The 19673-nt window shown below is 37.3% G+C and overlaps 2 protein-coding genes across 2 annotated transcripts in view; one reads left to right on the top strand and one right to left on the bottom strand.

Moving 5' to 3' along the window:
* The first annotated feature begins 1431 nt into the window (after positions 1-1431).
* On the top strand, positions 1432-12632 carry LOC113232491 (THO complex subunit 3). The gene is made up of 7 exons (XM_026467238.1): positions 1432-1672; positions 2388-2509; positions 5917-6052; positions 6419-6522; positions 8335-8496; positions 11955-12055; positions 12255-12632. Exons 1-7 carry the CDS (start codon positions 1469-1471, stop codon positions 12413-12415), a joined length of 990 nt encoding a protein of 329 aa, XP_026323023.1. The 5' UTR covers positions 1432-1468; the 3' UTR covers positions 12416-12632.
* Positions 12633-13437: 805 nt separating this feature from the next.
* LOC113232415 (NADPH-dependent diflavin oxidoreductase 1) overlaps positions 13438-19673 on the bottom strand; it is a 13969-nt gene continuing 7733 nt past the window's right edge. Inside the window, exons 4-8 of the mRNA XM_026467128.1 lie at positions 18776-18996; positions 18525-18703; positions 16654-16750; positions 15521-15747; positions 13438-14223 (exon numbers count right to left, since the gene is read on the bottom strand). Coding sequence (XP_026322913.1) covers positions 13995-14223; positions 15521-15747; positions 16654-16750; positions 18525-18703; positions 18776-18996 — 953 coding nt within the window. The 3' untranslated portion in view covers positions 13438-13994. The remainder of the gene's footprint in view (positions 14224-15520; positions 15748-16653; positions 16751-18524; positions 18704-18775; positions 18997-19673) is intronic.

The raw sequence follows: 19673 nt of genomic DNA, 5'->3' as shown, positions 1-19673 counted from the left end.
GTGTGTATGTACATACTGTGATTTATCACATCCGTAATTAATGCAACCGGTAAGTATACAGATGTTTTTTTTTTCGCTTATTCCCAGTCGTCACCACTTGCGATAAATGGAAAAAAAAAGTGTTACCTGTAGGGTTAGCATGACAAGTCGCGACTTGCGCGAGAGCGACATAAAGCGCGAGATCTCTATGCGCGAATAGCAGTAACTCGCGCCCCGCCCTGTATGGCTAGCACGACAGGACGCGACTTGCGCGAGAGCGACATAAAACGCGAGACCTCTATGCGAGAATAACACTATCTCGCGCTTGTCGCGCCCTGTCGTGCTAGCCCTACAGGTGGTGACAAACGGGGTAAAAAGTTAATTATTGCCTGACAATAATTAACTTTTTTCCCTTTTTTTGATTTCTACTGGCGACAAATGGGAAAAGAACCCATATGTTACCAGGTGGTGACAAATGGGATAAAAAGGTCTGTTGTTGCCACTGGCGACAAATGTCTTGGAACTGTCATCGAAGAAGTGATAACTTTTGTCTTCGGACTCATGCTAAGCCTGGTGGTAACATATGCGTTTTTTCCATTTGTCGTCATTGGAAATCACCACTGGCCACAACTGCGATTTTTTTTATCCCTTCACCACTTTTCGTGAAGGGATCATTTGAACGTATGGAACGAAAAAAATCGGGACCTCCAAAGTTGATTAAATTCGTAAAATATTTTTCATAGAAAATGAATAAAATTTACCATTTTTTTTATAAGTATGGTTTCATTTTATGGGAAGAAAAACATTGGGACAGCAGAAGTTGGTCAAACTTTTTATAAAAAGTTTTTTTCATATATTTAATTAGTCAATTTAATCGTTTTGTACGAAAAATAATTTTATTTTTATCAACTGCTGTACCGATTTTGTCATCCCATGCAAGTCAATGATCCCTTCATGAAACTGACTTGATTAGCACTAACAATTTTGTTAATTTTTATAGACAACTCACGCTTAACCAAAACATTTACTATGCGAATATTGTTTTCACAAAACAAGACTTAATGGTTCATAAGACAGTTTCCTTGTATCTTCGATGGTTTGGTATCAAAGGTGCCCATCACGCTTGCCGCATTTCCTCGCTTTATGGCAATAGACAATCTTTGCGCCAAGAACAACACGGCGCGAGGCGGGAGTCATCTCCACTCTCTCTAAGCCATCGCCCGAATTCCGCTAATATATGTAAAATTAAAATAGGAGTTGGCCTAAACTTCTTGTAGTAGCAGGCCATAAACCTTATTAAATTTCTTAAGAAGCAGTGTCGAAGACATTTTGTAATGGAATCCAAGAAAGAAATTACTCTCAGTATTGGCTGTACGGCACATTAGTGCCTTTGCCATTGCCAATGGAAAAAAAACGAAAACCAACCAAACTATTATAAGGAAAATAAACATTCGAAAGCAAGAGAATTGCATGAAATTTTTTAAACAATATGAAGGATCCAAAGTATTCACAGGCTCCTATAGAGGATCTGGCGGAATTGCGAAGCTACTTTTCTACTCACGATGTAGTTCGAGAGTACATTGCTCACAGTTCGAAAGTGCATTCTGTTGGCTGGTCTTGTGACGGTAGAAGACTTGCTTCGGGATCTTTTGATAAAAGTGTCGCTATTTTTAATTTGGAAAAAAATAGACTGGTGAGTAATGCACCTTGTAAGGCTCAATTTACGTCTGGTTGTCTAAAATCCAACGCCGGTAAAAGTTAGGTTAGAATAATGTTTTTTTTGTAAACTTGCTTGTGTTCGGTTACTGTTTTGATGGAAAACACGTAGGAAATATGTTTTCCCGCACATCAAGCGTCTGTTCAGTGTTGTTTGCTCGTTTGCCCCCTATTGTACAAATAAACTTATCAACTCTTATTATATTTAAATGCTTCAAATCGTTTGCATAAAGGTCAAACCACATAAGTTACATTTTCCACAAAAAATCTCCAAATCTGCTGTAAGAAAATCACCATCTTTCTGCAGATAAAACTTATTGAGTTTATAGCTTTTTGTTATTGAGTTTCGCCTGCAGAAAGAGTGATTTTCTTAACATAGCTATTGTAGTGTATGCACATAATTGTGCCATAGACATTAGACAATATAAGTTACACTGCGGCCCGCCGTTCCCGCACTACGACACTAGACAGTGGTGTGAGCGGACGTATCACACATGTACATGAAGTAAACACATGTTGTTTCATTGAGCTATCCCTATACTAAGTAGCGTAAACGCCACAACTATATAAATAAAAGACTTGTGGAAAATGTCACTTATGTGGTTTTACCTTTAAACAGACGAAATATTATTTCAAGAAAATTTGTGTCTGTTAATAAAGTAACAGTGTAAGTGTTTCGTTGCGCATTGCAGGTACAAGATTTTGTATTTAGAGGTCACACAGGCTCCGTAGATCAGTTGTGCTGGCATGCGTCACACCCAGACCTGCTTAGCACAGCCAGTGGTGATAAATCAGTCAGGATTTGGGATACAAGGTGAGAGAATACTCTGGTTATTCTGCTATGATTACTGCTTCTATCACATGCTAAATAGGCTTCTAACCGCCAAGTTGCGAACACCAGACTACTACACCATACTATTCATTTCACTAGTTGCAGTAGAGCTCCTTGTGAAAGAGTTCATCCAGGGAAGTCCACCTTACCTTTTTCTGTCACCAAGTTGTAATATCAGGATTATTGTGTTCTTGTTAACTTATGGTGACAGGCCCAGTGGCAGTGCCTCTCAGATCTTTGCGATTTAAAGCTCTGAGTGGCACTGCAACAGTTATGGACAGGTGTGTGACCATCAGACGCACAAGTTGTTCATCCCGTCACTTGATATTATATTTTAAAAAATGCACTATGACTGTTAAGGCATATGTACAGAGCTCTTATGCTGATGGCTGTACACTTAGCAACAGGCACTTAGCTAGTGATTTGAAGGGTCTTACGCGAAGTCGACGTAAAGCACGAGATACTAGATACATAGAATCTTGCATAGTAAATTGCAATATCTCACGCTTTTACGTCGCTGTCTACTGGAGCGAGTAATGGAACCCTAATCCTGGGAACAAGGAGTAGAAGAGAATGATGTAATGTGTGTGTGTGTTGGTATTGATCTAAAACTTAAGTAACTTCAGGTGAATGTCAGTGCAAAAGAGAGCTTTGTCTGTCTTTACAGCTTGGTGTTGTTGTTTAAACTACAGTTTCTACTTATTGTCTGTCATGGTGGTCATGTAAATGGCAATACTGAGCCTGTGAGCCGGTGGTACATACTTTAATTAAGTTTTACAAAGATAAATTTTATTCTTAAATTATTCGTTTTAGACTTTTACTTTAGCGTGTTTTCAGGATGTTATGTGATCGTATATAGCACATTTTATCGTGTAACAAATTAGTATTCTTTAAACAATATCCTTAGGTGTAGAGATGCGCCGAGTACAAGTTTTACCGAGTAACCGAGTACTGAATATTACTCTGTTTAATATTTGCCGAACCAAGTACTCGGCCGAGTTACTCAGTTCATTACAACTGGAACGCCATGATACTAAAAGTCCCATTGCTCTAGAATTACCGATATATCAATGAAAGTTTATTGCCGCAGGAGCAGAGTTCTTCCCAATGGTGGGCAGGGCATAAAACAAGGTATCCAAAACTGGCACAGTTAGCACGAGTATTTTTATGTGCACCTGCAAGCACTGTATAGCGAGCGGTTATTTTCCGAAGCGGGTAATGTGTATGAAAAAAAAAGGAACAGACTATTACCTGAACGCGCAGAAAGCCTTGTATTCCTACATCATAACTTGCCTTTGTTAAATTTTAAATATTAATAATGTAAACTTTCTTTTTAAATTACTAAATTGTTACAAATTGTTACAATTGTCTAGAATTTCTAGTAATAAATCTCTATTGATTATTTTAAATATACTGTTAGTTTTACTTTATTATGTCTATAGCTGTAACGCTTTATTTTAACCAAGTACTCTTCTCATGAACCGAGTTATTTGGCCGAGTACGAGTAGCAATCGAGTACTCGGCGCATCTCTACTTAGGTGTATCGTGTATTTTTTGTGAGACCATTATTTAATAGTAAATACCTAAACCATTTGATCTAACAAAACAGTTTTCTCGCTTTTCCTCTCTGGTAACATATTAAACTGTAATGCTTGATTAAGAAACATGTTGTCTCAAGATTTGCATTGATAAAGTCAAGAATAGTAGTATAATGTTGGAGTCTCAATCTGCTTCACATTAGTCTGACATTTATAAATATATTATATGTGTATGCATTGTATATCTGCCGCCCGGTAACTAAAATGTGGCTAAGAGACAAAAGAATTTTTTGAGATATCATAAAAAACCACAAGCGCTTTCACTACTTTCTAGTTTTGGAAATCCTTGTAAATTAGACAACATTTCCAATTGGGGTGCGGCAGGTTTAGAGTGGGATGTCTGATCTTCAGTGTATAATGAGTAACGATGTAGATATTTTGATAATTCATTGTAGAACTTTTTCGTAACTTCATACCAATTATGGCGGAAGTACACGTGACCGACATCTTGATAATCGATCAGTTGCGTATGACTGCTCTCAAATTCCTTCCAATACATAGAGAGCATGCTAATTCTTCTGTTAACATTTGAATAGGTCTTCCGTTCAGGCCCATCCTTTTTGAAATTTATGAGAATTCTCTCAATGTTATGCATTCGCAGAATTTGTTTTTCAATTGAATTCTCCATAATTGATTTTATCTTTTAGAAATGCTAGATATATACTGTTGTTTTAGCTGTGTATTTATAGGACCCTTGTAGGTATGTGCGCCTTCTCAATTCCCCGGTGAGACCCGCTGGTGGGAGGCCGGAGAAACCGATTCGCTACCAACAAAGATCTCCAAAAACACACAAAGCTAAACTGATAATCTACTGATGCTGATGTACTGATGCTGATGTACTGATGCTGATGTACTGATGCTGATGACTTGCTGATTACTGATGCTGATTACTGATGATGAATTCTGATACTGATTTCTGATGATGATTTCTGATACGACGGATAGCTGATACTGCTGCTGATAATCTGATAATTCTGATAGCTGATGATGATGATGTGTTTAGTAGATGTTATTCCACGTTGCACTGATATTGTTACTGCAATTTTATGCACTATCCTCGTGCGGCGAATTCACGTTAGATTTTTACGAAAATTACACACGCGAGGATCCGGCTCGAAGGACCATAAAGATGTACGGTTTGTTCACCTTTCAATGATAAGTCTGATAGGATTTAGAAGTTTATTGCTAAACGAACTGCTTAAATGATAACTGATAGATGAATGTGCGATGGCGAGCAAGTGAGTTTTATAACTAAAGTGCATTCCGTAGTGCATTAACCTAAATAGCGGTCAATGGCATAACATGCTGATCCTGCAAAATGTACGATCGTGTATCGTACAACCCAGTTTTAGAATATTGCAATTGTTTTTAATGATATTTCAGCTATGCATACTTAGGGTAAGTTCCGATAAGTTGAACAACTTAATTAAATGTTAACTGTTTTTAAAAAAGAATTTAGTGCTCTATTTTTTGCAATTTAAATCATAATATATTTGACCATTTTCAACCAGTTTGGGTTAGTGGACGGCAGATATATAGATTGTTTATAGTTAAGTTATGTATAGGATATAAATAATGATCATTGTTATTTATACATTTTGATTTATTTGTGCGTTATTTATCTGTTTTTATTTGTCATGTTATGCACCCCTATTATTTAATCTGAACTCAGCTCTCCAGTTGACTGGTAGAGAATGCAAAAATTGTACATTGTGGCTTCCTTATCTGGTGGTTTGTCATTGTTTTGTATTTACAGTCTCTTAGATAATTATATTGACAATTAAATAACAGGACACACAAATGTGCAGCAACAATACCCACCAAAGGCGAGAACATCAATATAGCATGGTCACCAAATGGGAGCACCATAGCTGTGGGAAATAAGGAGGATTTGATCTCTTTTATTGATACTAAGACTTATAAAGTTGTGAGTGTATTTATTTTATTAACATTTTTATAACATGACGAAAAAATATATTATGTCAATCTGTAACAAATTTACTCTTGAAAATGTTGGCAACTATGCCACCAGAGCGGAAAAATAAATAAGTGACTTCAAGGGTATGCAGTGGGTGAGGATGGATGTAGTGACAAGAGATGAAGGGGAAGTGGAGTCAAGGTCATAGATATTTCAGTTGGGTTGTACATTATGTCATGTTTTTCCCCCTCTGGACACATCCTCAAATGTAGAGTAGGAAGAATGTCTCTGCCTACCCCAAATTGTATCCAAGGGCGTGAATACGAATATAAGGAAATTATTTCAAATGGAAAAATTCAATCACATATTTTTCAGGTCAATGAAGAGCAGTTCAATTTTGAAGTGAATGAGATCTCGTGGAATCTCTCCTCGGATCTTTTCTACTTGACAAATGGGCTTGGCTGTGTGCATATTATGACGTGAGTATACTCGAGGTTGACCAGTTATTTTGACGCTTGACATATTGTGGAATATTGAAGTACTCATTTCTTTTACTGTAAACACCCTTAGACTATGGAATATTTTTTTCCATCCTCTAAGGTAAACACCACACTGACAGTCAAATGTCAATATTAGCACAATGTCAAGGCCTAAAAGTAGTCAGTATTTACTTTAATAAATATTATTAAAACGCCTTTATGCTGCAGTTACATTTAATTACAGTAAAATTGTTGTCAATGTCAAAGTATTATTCATATTGTTTTATCTAGTAAATTTTGACAAATTGTATCTGATTGTGAAACTTCAGGCCTAATGGTTGTAATGGATGTTGTATCCTACACAACCTACCCGTTTTATGACTATTTTTGTTTCCCTTTAATAAAATAAAATACAATCTCTGAACACTTAACTAATTTCACAGCTATTACTACTTTATGTGAAAAGTTGTGATGCAACAGAAGTGTTATAACGGAAACATATCAAAAGTAAATCTTAACGGAAACGGAAGCGGAAGTGTAAATACTATAAAGAACCCAACGGGGATTGTTTTTGGTTTCATAATTTAAGTGCAATTATTACACAACACAAAACTATTGAAAAAACGGGCGCTACACCGCCAAGTAATCCGTACAAGCGCCTGGTCCGTCGCAAATTATTTTTTAAAGTTCCGTTATAAATATTGCGGAAGCAGAACCAGAAGCAGAAGTCTGTTGCAACACTAGTCAAAAGTATGACGGATAATTAGGGCACATTCCCATTATGTCGTAACGTTTTATTTATTATATTTAACTGCCTCCGTGGCCGAACGGTTACCATGCCGAACTGCCACGTGGAGGTCCCAGGTTCGATTCCCGGGCCGGGAAAAATATCTGATCTACATTTATTTATTTCGTGAGTTTGGGTATAATTTGTGGTTGTCTATGTGTGTGTGCATGGCACATGCGGCACAGGGTTTCCCTAGTGCGACTCCGGAGCCTGCATTGCACGGCCTCACTCGTCTGGGGGTCGGGTCGGAGGACAACCGACTCGTCCCTCCGTTCGCGCGGGAGCCCTGGCGCAAGCTAGGGCGGCCGGGCGGCGTCGTGGTGAATGTTCACTGATCCCACGGCGCTGACTCAACCGGCGAGAGGGAAACCCGGGGGGGTTTTAGTACGGTAGGCCTTCCAGTGTGGAGGGAGAGTCCCCACATAACCCCTGAGTCTCCCTGGGCTCAGGGGTATCCATAAAGATTTCCCCCCCGTAAAAAAAAAAGGGTTTCCCTAGTGCGGGGCTAAGTTGAGTGTGTGCGTTATTTTATTTATCGTGAGACGACTGTCGCGTCTAGCCTCCTGTTCCCATATCGCGACTTCTGTCGTGACTGTGTCGTGGACGTTTATTTTATCGTTCAACAACTGTGTCTAGCTGTTTCCATTAGATAGCGCGTGACGACTATTTATCGGTTCACGGTAGCCGCCTTGATCTTTTGCACGATATAATCGTTTGAAGCTGGATTATCTGTCGTGACGTTTTATTTATAGTCTGACGGCTGTCGTTTTAGCTCTTCCCATTGTCTCGACAGTCGTAATCGTGTTGACATACACGACACTTTAAACTGCACGGCTATTTGTCGTCACGACATAATGGGAGCTCGCCCTTGGTAGAAAGTAGTTTAAATGCCATATTTCGTTTTATGTCTAAAATTTTGGCTAATTACACACGTTTTGTGGAGTTTAACACACTTTACTTAACTTTTGGTCACCACATAGATATTTTGACCAACATGCAATCACAATGTTACATTTTGTCTCCAGCTACCCCTCCCTAGAACTGCAGACAGTGCTAAAGGCGCACCCTGGCACATGCATTTGCATCGAGCATGACCCTACAGGGCGCTACTTCGCAACCGGCTCGGCTGACGCGCTCGTTTCGCTCTGGGACAATGAGGAGCTGGCTTGCTTACGAGTTTTCTCGAGGTTAGTATGAATTTTCCTACTTGTGTAGGAAAAGTATACAGTAACGTGGTGTTGCATCCTGGCAAAGCATGGCAACGTGATGTTACTTACAATTTTATCCGAGAAATTTGGCAAAGAATCCTACTTTATATAATTTTTTTTTTATAAAAAATCAGTGCGCTTTTGACTTCCATCTCACCTGATGGAAAGTGACGATGAACTCGACGATGGAGCACACATAAATAATGCCTATTCACTCTCGCCTTGAAAAGACCCAGATTGTACCGTTCGGGGAACAAATCTGTGGGCAGGGAAATTCACTCATAGCCGTTCGCCATATAAATTGTGGAAGCGAAACGCTTCGTGTGAATCCTTGGAATTTCCACATGGGGGTGGAACCCCAGCCTACGTCTGGTCCCCCGATGATCGAAAGGAAATAGAATTTAATCATTTACGACAACTTGAAAAGGAATGTGAAGAGATTAAGTAATTGTCTAATATAAACAATATTAGTTATTATAAGCAATATAAAATGTATAAGTAAAAATAATAATAAACACAAAATATAGTGAAAATGCAATAACGTAAAATAAAATTACAATTTCGTAAAGTCCTATATTTAATTAAGTAAATTTTTTTAATTAATTGTAAGTTATTGTCACTAGCTACAGGTTTCTAAACAATATTATTTTCCCGACATTTCCAAACTGTTGCAAGTGTCATGCTCACGGGTTGACAATCGCACGCTCCATGGTTACGAGTTGACATAAATAAAAAAAACGTATTAGGCAACATTACATACGCTGCTCTGACTCCAAAGTGGATAACTAAAGCACTAGTGTTGTGGAAATCGGAAACAACGACGGTACCACAAACACCCACACCCGAGACAATATACAAAAATTATTTTCTACGGGATCGAGTCCAGGGCCTCAGAGATGGCGACACCACGAAAAGTAGTTTGCAAGCCACGCAACCACGGAGGTCGTCAAACATGAGTCACCCAGTTATTATGAAACGTTTGGGTAATCATCACGCAGGCACACCGAAACACACCGGTGCTGCGCGCCATCACGCTCCTCAACTCCGTTCTCGAGGCGGCACCACACTCTGATTTGTTTGACAGCACGATTGGATGTCTGATGTCTGAATGCAGGAAAGTGTTTGAACCAATGATGCCTGTGAGTTCAATCCTGTGAACTGTATTATGTTTATTTGTTTGTATGTTATTTGATTATATATATTTGATTATATCTTGTTTTTGTTTGTAGCGATTTGGATTTATCTGTAAAGCTACAAATGTTAAATGAATAAATAAATAAATAAATAAATAAATAAATAAACAAGACATCAACATCAAAAGACTCCACTCCACTCCACGCATATAAATTTTACAATGAATAACACTCCAATAGAAACAGTGAATACTTTTAACTTACTTGGAATAACAATTGACACAAATATAAACTGGAAACAACACATTAATAATATCTCAGGAAAACTCAGTAGATTTAGTTATGTATTGCTGCAACTGAAGAGAACCACGGACATAAAAACAGCAACTGCTGCTTACTATGCTTATGCTTGGCTGAGCTATGGTGTAGTTTTGTGGGGCAATAGCACAGATGCTTTGCGCTTGTTCACTCTGCAAAAAAAATGTATAAGAATACTGGTAAACGCCGACCCATTGGACAGCTGCAGGCCACATTTCATTAAATTAAATATTTTAACTGTACCATCATTATACATTTTAGAAATATGCAAATTTGTTAACAATAACATACACTTATTCACCAGAGCAAAAGACACATACACTCAGCCGATGAACCTCAGACATGGAAATAGACTTGCGCTACCTAGCTCGAAATCAAATATGCACAGCTCAGGACCATTTGTAATGGCAATTAAAATTTTCAATAAACTCCCCAATACAATTTCATCCAAATCGCAGACTAATTTATTTAATAAACAGCTTAGAGCACATTTGATAAAAAAATGTTATTACAGTTTAAAAGAGTTTTTTGAAGTATAATTAATTAATATATTTTTTTTTCAATTATTGTTTTAATTACTAGTTTTTACATTTTGTTAGTTATATAAGTTGTCTTAGAAAAAATTGTTAAGTTCTTATTATGTTTTATTTTTATTTTCTTATTATACTTTTAATTGCGGCGCCTTAACAGGGTCATGTTGACACTATGTATGTAAATTTTAAGACCTATGTAACACATGGAAGCAATAAATACTTTACTTTACTTTACTTTACTAATTTTCAGGTTAGTTTTATCTGTCTAATTTTGGTGGCAATTTTTAATATAATAAGTATTTGAGCATTTCTCATGAAATAATAATAGTTATTTGTTATGCAAGGCGGCAAAGTTGTTCTTTAATTAACGCGAGTGGTTGTATTGAAACCTGAGCAATCGACGGATTCTAAGATTGAATCACGAGTGAAGCGAGTGGGTCAAAAATAGAATCCTGAGCGTAGCGAAGGTTTCAAGGCACGAGACGCAACACACTTTTCACCTCACTATAGCGAGGAAAATGGTAGATGAAAGAAAAACAGTTGAACTATAACAAATTAGTTTAGTTCTTCGACGAATTAAAATAATTTAATAAACAAAATTAGTTATCGTTGTCAATTTAATGTCACCAATAATAAGATTAAAATATACCAATGGATTTATATTACATAAATAATGTACGACAAATGAAAACCAGCGCTGCGACTGTCCTGAACAGGAGCAGCACCAACTGGGACACCTCCTTTAATAAAAATTTCTAATACCAAAAATATTTACGTTGTATCTTCAGTGTAGTTGCTTTTTTAAGGTTTTTTTTTGTAATTTCATTTTGTTTATTTTGGAGGCAATAAAGAGAGATTTTATTTTGTTATTATTTCAATCGCGTAGTTGGTCGTGGCACTATGATTTTGTTTTCATTGAAAGAAAAAGTTAGGTGCAACACAGTCCATTGTTTCTAATGAGAAAGAAAGCCTTTACGAGCTAGTTAGGTGAAAATAATATTTCAGGATACTACACTCGAATATTATACTTATAATCATTGACTTACAATTATATGGACGTCGGGTCCGCGCAAAAAGTGTCCGAACTTGTAGGGCGTTAAAATCGTATACAGAGCGTCATTCACGCTTTAGTCTTCGTTTGTTCGACTGACAGCGAAGCAAGCAGAATTAGACAGTACTGCGATGACATTACAATTTAAATTCAACGTTTTAGATTTTTCATATTCCTTTACATGTCACTACGTTTAAATAGGTTGACTTGGGACATTTTTTTCGTGGTTTTTGTATTAAACCCGTCGTCCATTTATTTGTAAGTCAATGCTTATAATACTCTATGATGACACCGAACATAGGTAGAGAAAACTAACCCGAAAATTACCCGTTTAGCGTATTTACCTTTAAGTACATAATTATACTCTGTTAAATAATTTATCTTTATTGCTTTTTTGTTTAGGTTAGAATGGCCTGTACGAACGTTGTCCTTCAGCTTCGACGGCAGACTGCTCGCTTCGGCTAGCGAAGATCATGTCATTGATATTGGTGACACAGAAACAGGTATTATGTTAAACAATCAAGTATTTATAACTTCACAATTATGGTTATTTACCAGAAAGGTTTTAATTTAAATGCGGGTCTGTCCACTGCAACTTTGTCTACTGCAAAAATTAAGAAGAATACGTAATTCTTCTTAATTTTTAATTGTCGTTAAGGATCTTTTTACACCTTGTATAAAAATTATAATTATTATTTTCAGGCGAAAAAGTAGCAGAGATCCCGGTCCAAGCAGCAACGTTCACTGTAGCATGGCATCCGTCCCGCTACCTAGTGGCATTTGCTTGCGAGGACAAAGAACCGCCAGAGCGGAAACGCGATGCTGGCAACCTTAAGCTATGGGGACTGCCTAGTAGTAGTTAGTGTTTGTAACATGAAAACCATTATTATTTAATTACTTTTTTCTTAACGTGTGTCATGGGGATAAAGATGGACAAACGGTCAAACGCTATCAATCAAAGGGCACCGCAAATAAGCAAAAAGAAGAAGATGAAGAAGAATTTTGTTAGTTTGACATACCACTTTTTATATTTTTATTATGGGTATAAAAATAAAGAACGTTTCTATATTCAAGCTTTCCTGCGAGTGCGCATGTACAGTTTAAGGAAAAACTTGTATCGCGCATGACTTCAATGTACAATAAGTAAATGATAAGATTATATATTAAGATAGTAAATTATTAAAATAAAATTTCTTGGTCAGAGAAAAGCCTTTTTACTGGTTACTCTTTGTGTCATCTAATTTCACCATAAATCATCATGATTATACCGGCTGTTGATATAATTGCGTTACCACCCGAAACAATAAAAAATAAATATATAATTTAACAACGCATTTTATCAGCTTTGAATGTTTACAATCATTCTGAATACCCTCGCACCCGAGAATTTCTAAGAATCAAAATGGCATAAAAATATATAAAATAAAATATATACAAAAACTCGACTAATTAAAAAATTTATACTTCCGAAATAGTAAAATATTCCATTCTCAATTAAAAATGTCTTTATTTCTTAGGTAAAACATTTCGAAGAAGTCGTTAATGTAATAATTTAATACTACTACCCATTCGTAAGGCTGATTCTCCTGTAAACAATAAGACATCTAGGGGTTGCTCTTTAATTTAGTAATTAGATATTATAGTCTAATTTGACGAGCGACGGAGCAAAATAACATGCAAGGTTGCCAGTTTTCGTAAAATTTTAAAAAGTCATGTAGATGTTGTCGACAATTTTATCGATAAATTGTGAAAGTAGGTAAAATCTTGCCAAAAATGTCTGAATTGTGAATGTTACGACGTTCTAATGATTACTAATTGCGTTACTGCCTTTTTCTTTCCTATTTTGACAGTTGGCCTACTAGTGTCGAAATCAATTTTTATTGATTCTTTAAAAATTGAAAAACTTTAAAATATGTCTCCTCTTTATATTTTAATAGACTTAGTTCTAAATGCAGTGTATGTATGTATGAACTTACAAAGATTGACAATTCAAATGAACCTGTGGCCAGCAAACGGACGAATAATGGGCTGAATAAGCGTTACCAAAAAAGACAGACTATAGTTCATGTTATCTAAAATACTTAAAACTATCTTTGGTAGAAACAACTGAAAGGGCTAGAGAATGTCATCAAAGCATACAGAAGCTGTGGTGTAATTATATTATCCGGCAAATTCTGAATATTAACCGAAATCTTATTATAGCAGTGCCCCTTAAATGATTTTTTAACTTTGTGAAAACGACCCCTAAGAACAGCTAGTTTATGTTTATTCCTCGTATTAATGTTATGTCCATCACTATTTTACATGAAAAATCAGTATTCTTCTTAATATAAATTACATTCTCATCAGTCACTACTTGTACCCTGTAATGTGTAGCGAATAATTTTTAACTATCATTCTATCTACCCTAAAAATATTCCTTTGATACAAAAGTCTCCACCGTCACCAAGTTTCCACCTGCATTCGATTACAGTTCTCCAAACTCTGCAACATGCTCTTCCCATCAATTTTACTAAGTCCACCAATCTTACAGAAAACATCTTCAACAAATGCGTCACGGACATTGTCAGGCATGTTCTTTGCGTTCCCAGAGAGAAAGATGTAGGCGTTTTCTGTTACTATCAAATGCCATAGAGTTGAGGCGTTTTCAGCTATTTTGTGTTGGACGTAACTGTAAATAAATAGTGATTTGTTAAATACTAAATAGTTTCAAAACTGTGAGGTTTATAGGTGACTCGGATTTAGTGGAGGCGAAGCTGTAGAGACTTGAACACAGCTGTAAAGTTGCCTGCTTATCTGAATTCTACAGGGTTGAGTAATTTTGCGAACAAAGAGTGGAAATTATACAGGAAAAATTTGCGTGTCTTATTCCAGCGAGACCAGGGGTGAGTTTTTGAAATTTTGCTAGCCAGAAAAAAGTCGCTATTTAGTCGGTTCTAGTCGCAAAAAAACTTACTTTAGTCGGTCCGCCTCTCAAAAGTTATAAGGGTGTTTTACTGTCCACGCTGGAACAAGCTTATTCCAGCGGCACCATTTCTTAATCTCGAGAACCACAACACCTAGCCTAGATCTGACTACAGTAAAAAAGTCGTGATTTAGTCGGTTCTAGTCGTAATAAATTAGATGTAGTCGTTACGCCGTTTTGAAGTTATTAAAGTGTTTTACTGTCCACGCTGGAATAAGGTTATTCCGGCGGCACCATTTTTATATCCCGAGAACCACAGCGCCTATCTTAGATCTGATTGCACCCAGAACCGACTAAATCACGACTTTTTTTAGTGTAATTAGATCTAAGCTAGGTGTTGTGTTTCTCGAGATTGAGAAAGGGTGCCGCTTGAATAAGCTTATTCCAGCGTGGAGAGTAAGATACCCTTGTAACTTCTGAACGACAGACCGACTAAATCTAATTTTCTTCGTCTTTTTTTCTGACTAGTCAAATTTCAAAGACTCTACCATGGTCACGCTGGAATAAGGCACGCGAAAAATTTCAGAAAAATTGGAAAAATATAATTCGAAGGCTCATCATCGTCGTCTGGCGCGCCCTGTGCATCAATCGGCGAGTACTTTACCTTACGCCGATTGGCAAATCCTTTTATTTATTTATTATAAGACTCTTGTGGACTTACAGGTTAACTCAAACGTCCAGCAAGATAAATTAAGTTTGATACAATAATGATATCTTAAATATAACAAAACAATTGTAACACAATAAAATGAGGCACAATAATTGGAAATATATAATACAAGATTACCTAGTTTTATAATAATTACAATTTATATAGCGTGCTATTGCAGTTATGAGTTGAGACAAATTGTCCGCGAACACATTAGCAATCTGAATGTGCGTTAGGAACTTATTCAGCGTGATAATAGCCCTTTCCCCACCATGGCAAGTATTACAGTTGTGTGCCATCGATACGATGAGATGACATTCCTATTTTATTAAAAAAAACTTAATTATAACTTACACTTTATTCTCTTGATCCCTCGAAAAAGCGCAATACAGTGATAATTTTTCTTCTTTTTCATACTCCTCTAATTCTTCTCTACAGTGGAAGTCCTTGTTTCTATATCGGCATCCAAAGAATAAATGCATATTGTGTTTAGTCGCTGTGTTTTGTTGTACGCGTTCCTGGAGAAGACTTCTTAATGGGGCAAGGCCTGTACCAGGACCTATGAGGATGTGCGGTGTGACCTAGAACAAGCATCAAAGTACTCACCAACATAAAAATGTATATGGGCAAAATGATATGCATTACCAAAGGCCTCATGTAGAAACTGTAGCGTGTCAACCCCATCTAGCGCGCCTGAAGTGTACTTGCAAGCCTCCGAGCCACAGACCACATAAATACTTCCGTGGTCCGAGCCGACGTCGCGAGGACCACCTACCCCCGTACACTACGGCTCAACTACACTGGCGCAGAGTTGATGCGTCGCGTTGCGTCCTGTTTTTCAACTACAACGCTTGGGGACGCGCGACGTCGCTCGCATTAGTGCGCTCGGATCACATTGTGGTCTGTGTCTGACGCCTCACTGCGCTCAAGTAACCAAGCATCGACGCGCGACTCTATATTTGCATAATACAAATTTGTACCTTAATAATGGGAAAATAGAGATGAATATGCTATAGGCGAAAAACATGACGCGTCGCGACGCTTCGACTCTGCGCCAGTGTGACTTGAGCCTAACTGTAACAGACTAATTGATTATGTCAGAATCAATTAGTCTGTTTTAATGTCGGGGGCACTTTTCACCACTACCTTGTTTGGTTAAAATAATATGACCTTTCCATAACCAATCTATACACCTTATCTCATTGCCGCTATGGCACTCATAGCGGTTCAGAATGAGTCCATAGTGTGAGTCCACTTTGTATTATACAACTTTATAGTGACCGCCAACTCTGTTATACGGCAAATACTCGCCTTTCGAAAGACCTAAGTCCAAAAATGACTTTATTTAATAGGCCGTGGTCGTAGCTTGTCCAAGAGATAGTAATACCTCAAACACAGGCACAAGAAACAAAATGTATTCTAAATGCAAGAATATATACAGGTTCCGGTTACCACGTTGGATCAGATGAAAAAAAAAGAAAACTTACACTGTCCTCAGGAAAGACCAACGTCCCCTTCTTGATCCATCCGTAGACTCGATCTCCTGGCTGCAAGCTCTTTAGCCAATTTGAGCATAATCCCAATCTGAAATATTGAAGATTAACTCTGATGACGTCAGACTTTGCGCGTACAGTCGAACACGCGAGACTAAGGGCGTGTACCCATTATGTCGTGACGACAGATAGTCGTACAATTTAAAGTGTCGTGACTTGTATATTTAAATGAAGTTGTTCACATATAGTATGTACAACACGATTAACTGTCGTTCACGATTTTTTTGACGTTACGACGACAGACTTTCATGACAAATAAATAAAACGTTACGATAAAAAATGTGACGACAGATAATCGCAGTTTCAAATGATTCTGTCGTGCAAACGACAAGGCGGCTGCCGTGAACCGATAGTCGTTCAACAATAAAATAAACAACAAAGTCACGACAGATAGTCGTGATATGGGAACAGCATAGACGCGGCAGTCGTCCAAAAGGGTACATTTAGGCTACTTTGAGGGTAAACGAGTGATCGGCGACTCGGCGATGTTTAGGCAATGTTTGAAATAGGAAAAGGCGATTTTAGGCTACTTAATGAAATGTCTGGGGAATTAAAAATATTATTGGGGATTTTGTGGGGAATGGAGTTGTAAAATAACTCATTTGGGGGTTTGAGTATTTCTACGTGTGGGGAATTGGGGAAATAAGAGAGTTCATAGTTTGCGCGGACATGGTATCTTCAAGGTCCCTGCTGAACGCACCACCGTTAATTTGTGTCACCAGTCTTCGCGTTCGTCAACATTTTGCTACTCGGCTCTTGTTAATTTCCAATTGAAATTACCGTGTTTCTACTGACCTGACGTTATTAACATCTTTTTTGAATAAGAAACCTACTAACCTAACGAATATTTAAGAATCGATACTCAATCTCGAACTCAATTTTTTCCCGTACTATTTTATAATACGGTTCATTTTGCTTGGGCCGAGCCCCTGCCGCACTGGCTTTATTTCAGAATTTATTACATATTTTACAAGCGAAATTTAAGCCATTTGAAAAATGTATATCGTATACTATATGTATGTGTTCTTTATATTTAAAAAATCATTGGTATATATAGTACCTATTGAATACAGCGGTATTCTTGAAAATTTTCGAGGTAAGTTTGTGTTGTTTTCTATCGTGAAAATGTTTAGGAATCGTGTTTTCATACTGATTACATAAATAATGTACAACAAATCGCGTAGTTGAACGTGTCATTTGGTTTTTTTTTCATCGAAAGAAAAAGTTAAGTGCACCACAGTCCATCGTAAAGTTCGAGTTTCAAAAATCTTTTCCACGCTAGCGTGCAAAAAAACGCTTTTGCGCGCAGATTTCGAATGAGGTGAAAAAGAAGATTTGATACTGGCAGGAACATGGAATTGATTGCTCTTTCAGAATTTTACTGTTGACCCGGTTATTGATTTTTCGTTATGTAGACTGTTTTCCTTTTTGAAAAAATTTATAGTAAAATTTAGGATATACACTGGCATATCCTATATTTTAGTATACATTTTTTCCAAACTGTTTGATTCAACACTTTCACTGTTATGCGTATAGACTTTAAGTCGAATTTTTGCTCGACATGTTTCAGACCGTGGTCCTTATTTTGTTGTTGTTTTTATTAACTGAAATTGTTATTAACATCGTACTAGATTATATATTTTACCATGACTTTAATTTCTAAGTTACATATATTTGTGAATGTTTATAAGCAACACCTCTCAATATGATGAAAGAAAAACATAGTGGTGAAAAGGTGGTGAAGTCACCAAGGCGCATTGAACTAGCATGCTATTGCCTAAACCTTCTAGAGGTGACCTGCTTACCTAGGTTTTTTCAACTTGCTGTAATATTTAACGACAGCTACAAGTAAGTCTAAACACCGTCCCTGTTGTACACTGTTGGTGCTGGCTATTGAGAAGGAGCGCGGCTTGATTGAAGAGAACAGCTCGAAGAGAACTTCGATGGTTAATTTTGTTGCAGTTTTGTGGAAGTCGTGCAGAACCTGTAGAGAACAATGGTGGTTAATCTACAGGGTATAGCGTTTGTACCGTGTATGCCTTGTTACAACACTCACCTCAAGAATGGTCCGTCTGGGTCTCCTACAATAGTTCAACCAGTCCTCTTGCCCTTCAGGTGAACTGAGCTCTATACATTTGTCCCTCTCTAACTTGTCATCAGAGATCAATGCGAGAAGAGAGAAGACGTATTGTGTTGGGTAAGCCTTAAGGTCCCAGTATTGTTCAGCTATTTCGTGGAGTGTTAGTGGTGTTGATAGGAATTGTGGGACTGGCATGTCTGGAAAGGAAATATTTATTTATTATGTCAATATTATGTCGTACTGTTGGAGTTTAAATCTTATAAGATTAAATGGATGAGATACATTTGTCACAAAAAAATGATGTGAAGAGTAGTTGTTCCGAAGTGTGTAAGGTTCTGTGGAAGACCAGACAATCAGTTTATAATCAAATTTGTAGTATGGAGAGATCTACCTAAATTAGTCAAAAAATGGGCTGCGTGAACCGAAAACGAAGTTCAAGTGCTTCTTCAGAGGCTGCGTTTGTGAAAATGCGAGGTGATGTAAGGTACACCAAAGGGGCAATTCAAACATTATGTATGTAGCGAACCTAATGGGAAGGAAATACGTAATACAACAGAACTAGTGGGAATAATCGGACAGAAACGACAGATCTACTGGGAATCATAAATCCCATTTGTTCTGTTAATAGAACAAATGGGATTTACGATTCCCAGAAGAAAAGTGCCAGTAGTCCTGTCAACAGAACTAGTGGGACTAGAACTACTATTCTTATTTCACATCCCAACAATGTATATTATCCACAAAATGATTGGGAGGGTTAATGCGCAAGCGATTCCTCGCGTGATTTTTGCCAATAGGTACGTTTCGTTTCTTCATTCACCGAGGATGATTTTGCGTTGCTAAATACAATCTCAGGGTGTAGCCGCACGAATTA

This window comes from Hyposmocoma kahamanoa, unplaced genomic scaffold (genome assembly GCF_003589595.1).
Source record: "Hyposmocoma kahamanoa isolate Upper Pololo Valley unplaced genomic scaffold, ASM358959v1 76, whole genome shotgun sequence".
Classification (NCBI taxonomy): domain Eukaryota; kingdom Metazoa; phylum Arthropoda; class Insecta; order Lepidoptera; family Cosmopterigidae; genus Hyposmocoma; species Hyposmocoma kahamanoa.
Note: the sequence above shows the minus strand (reverse complement) of the source record. Positions and strands in the feature narration are given on the sequence as shown.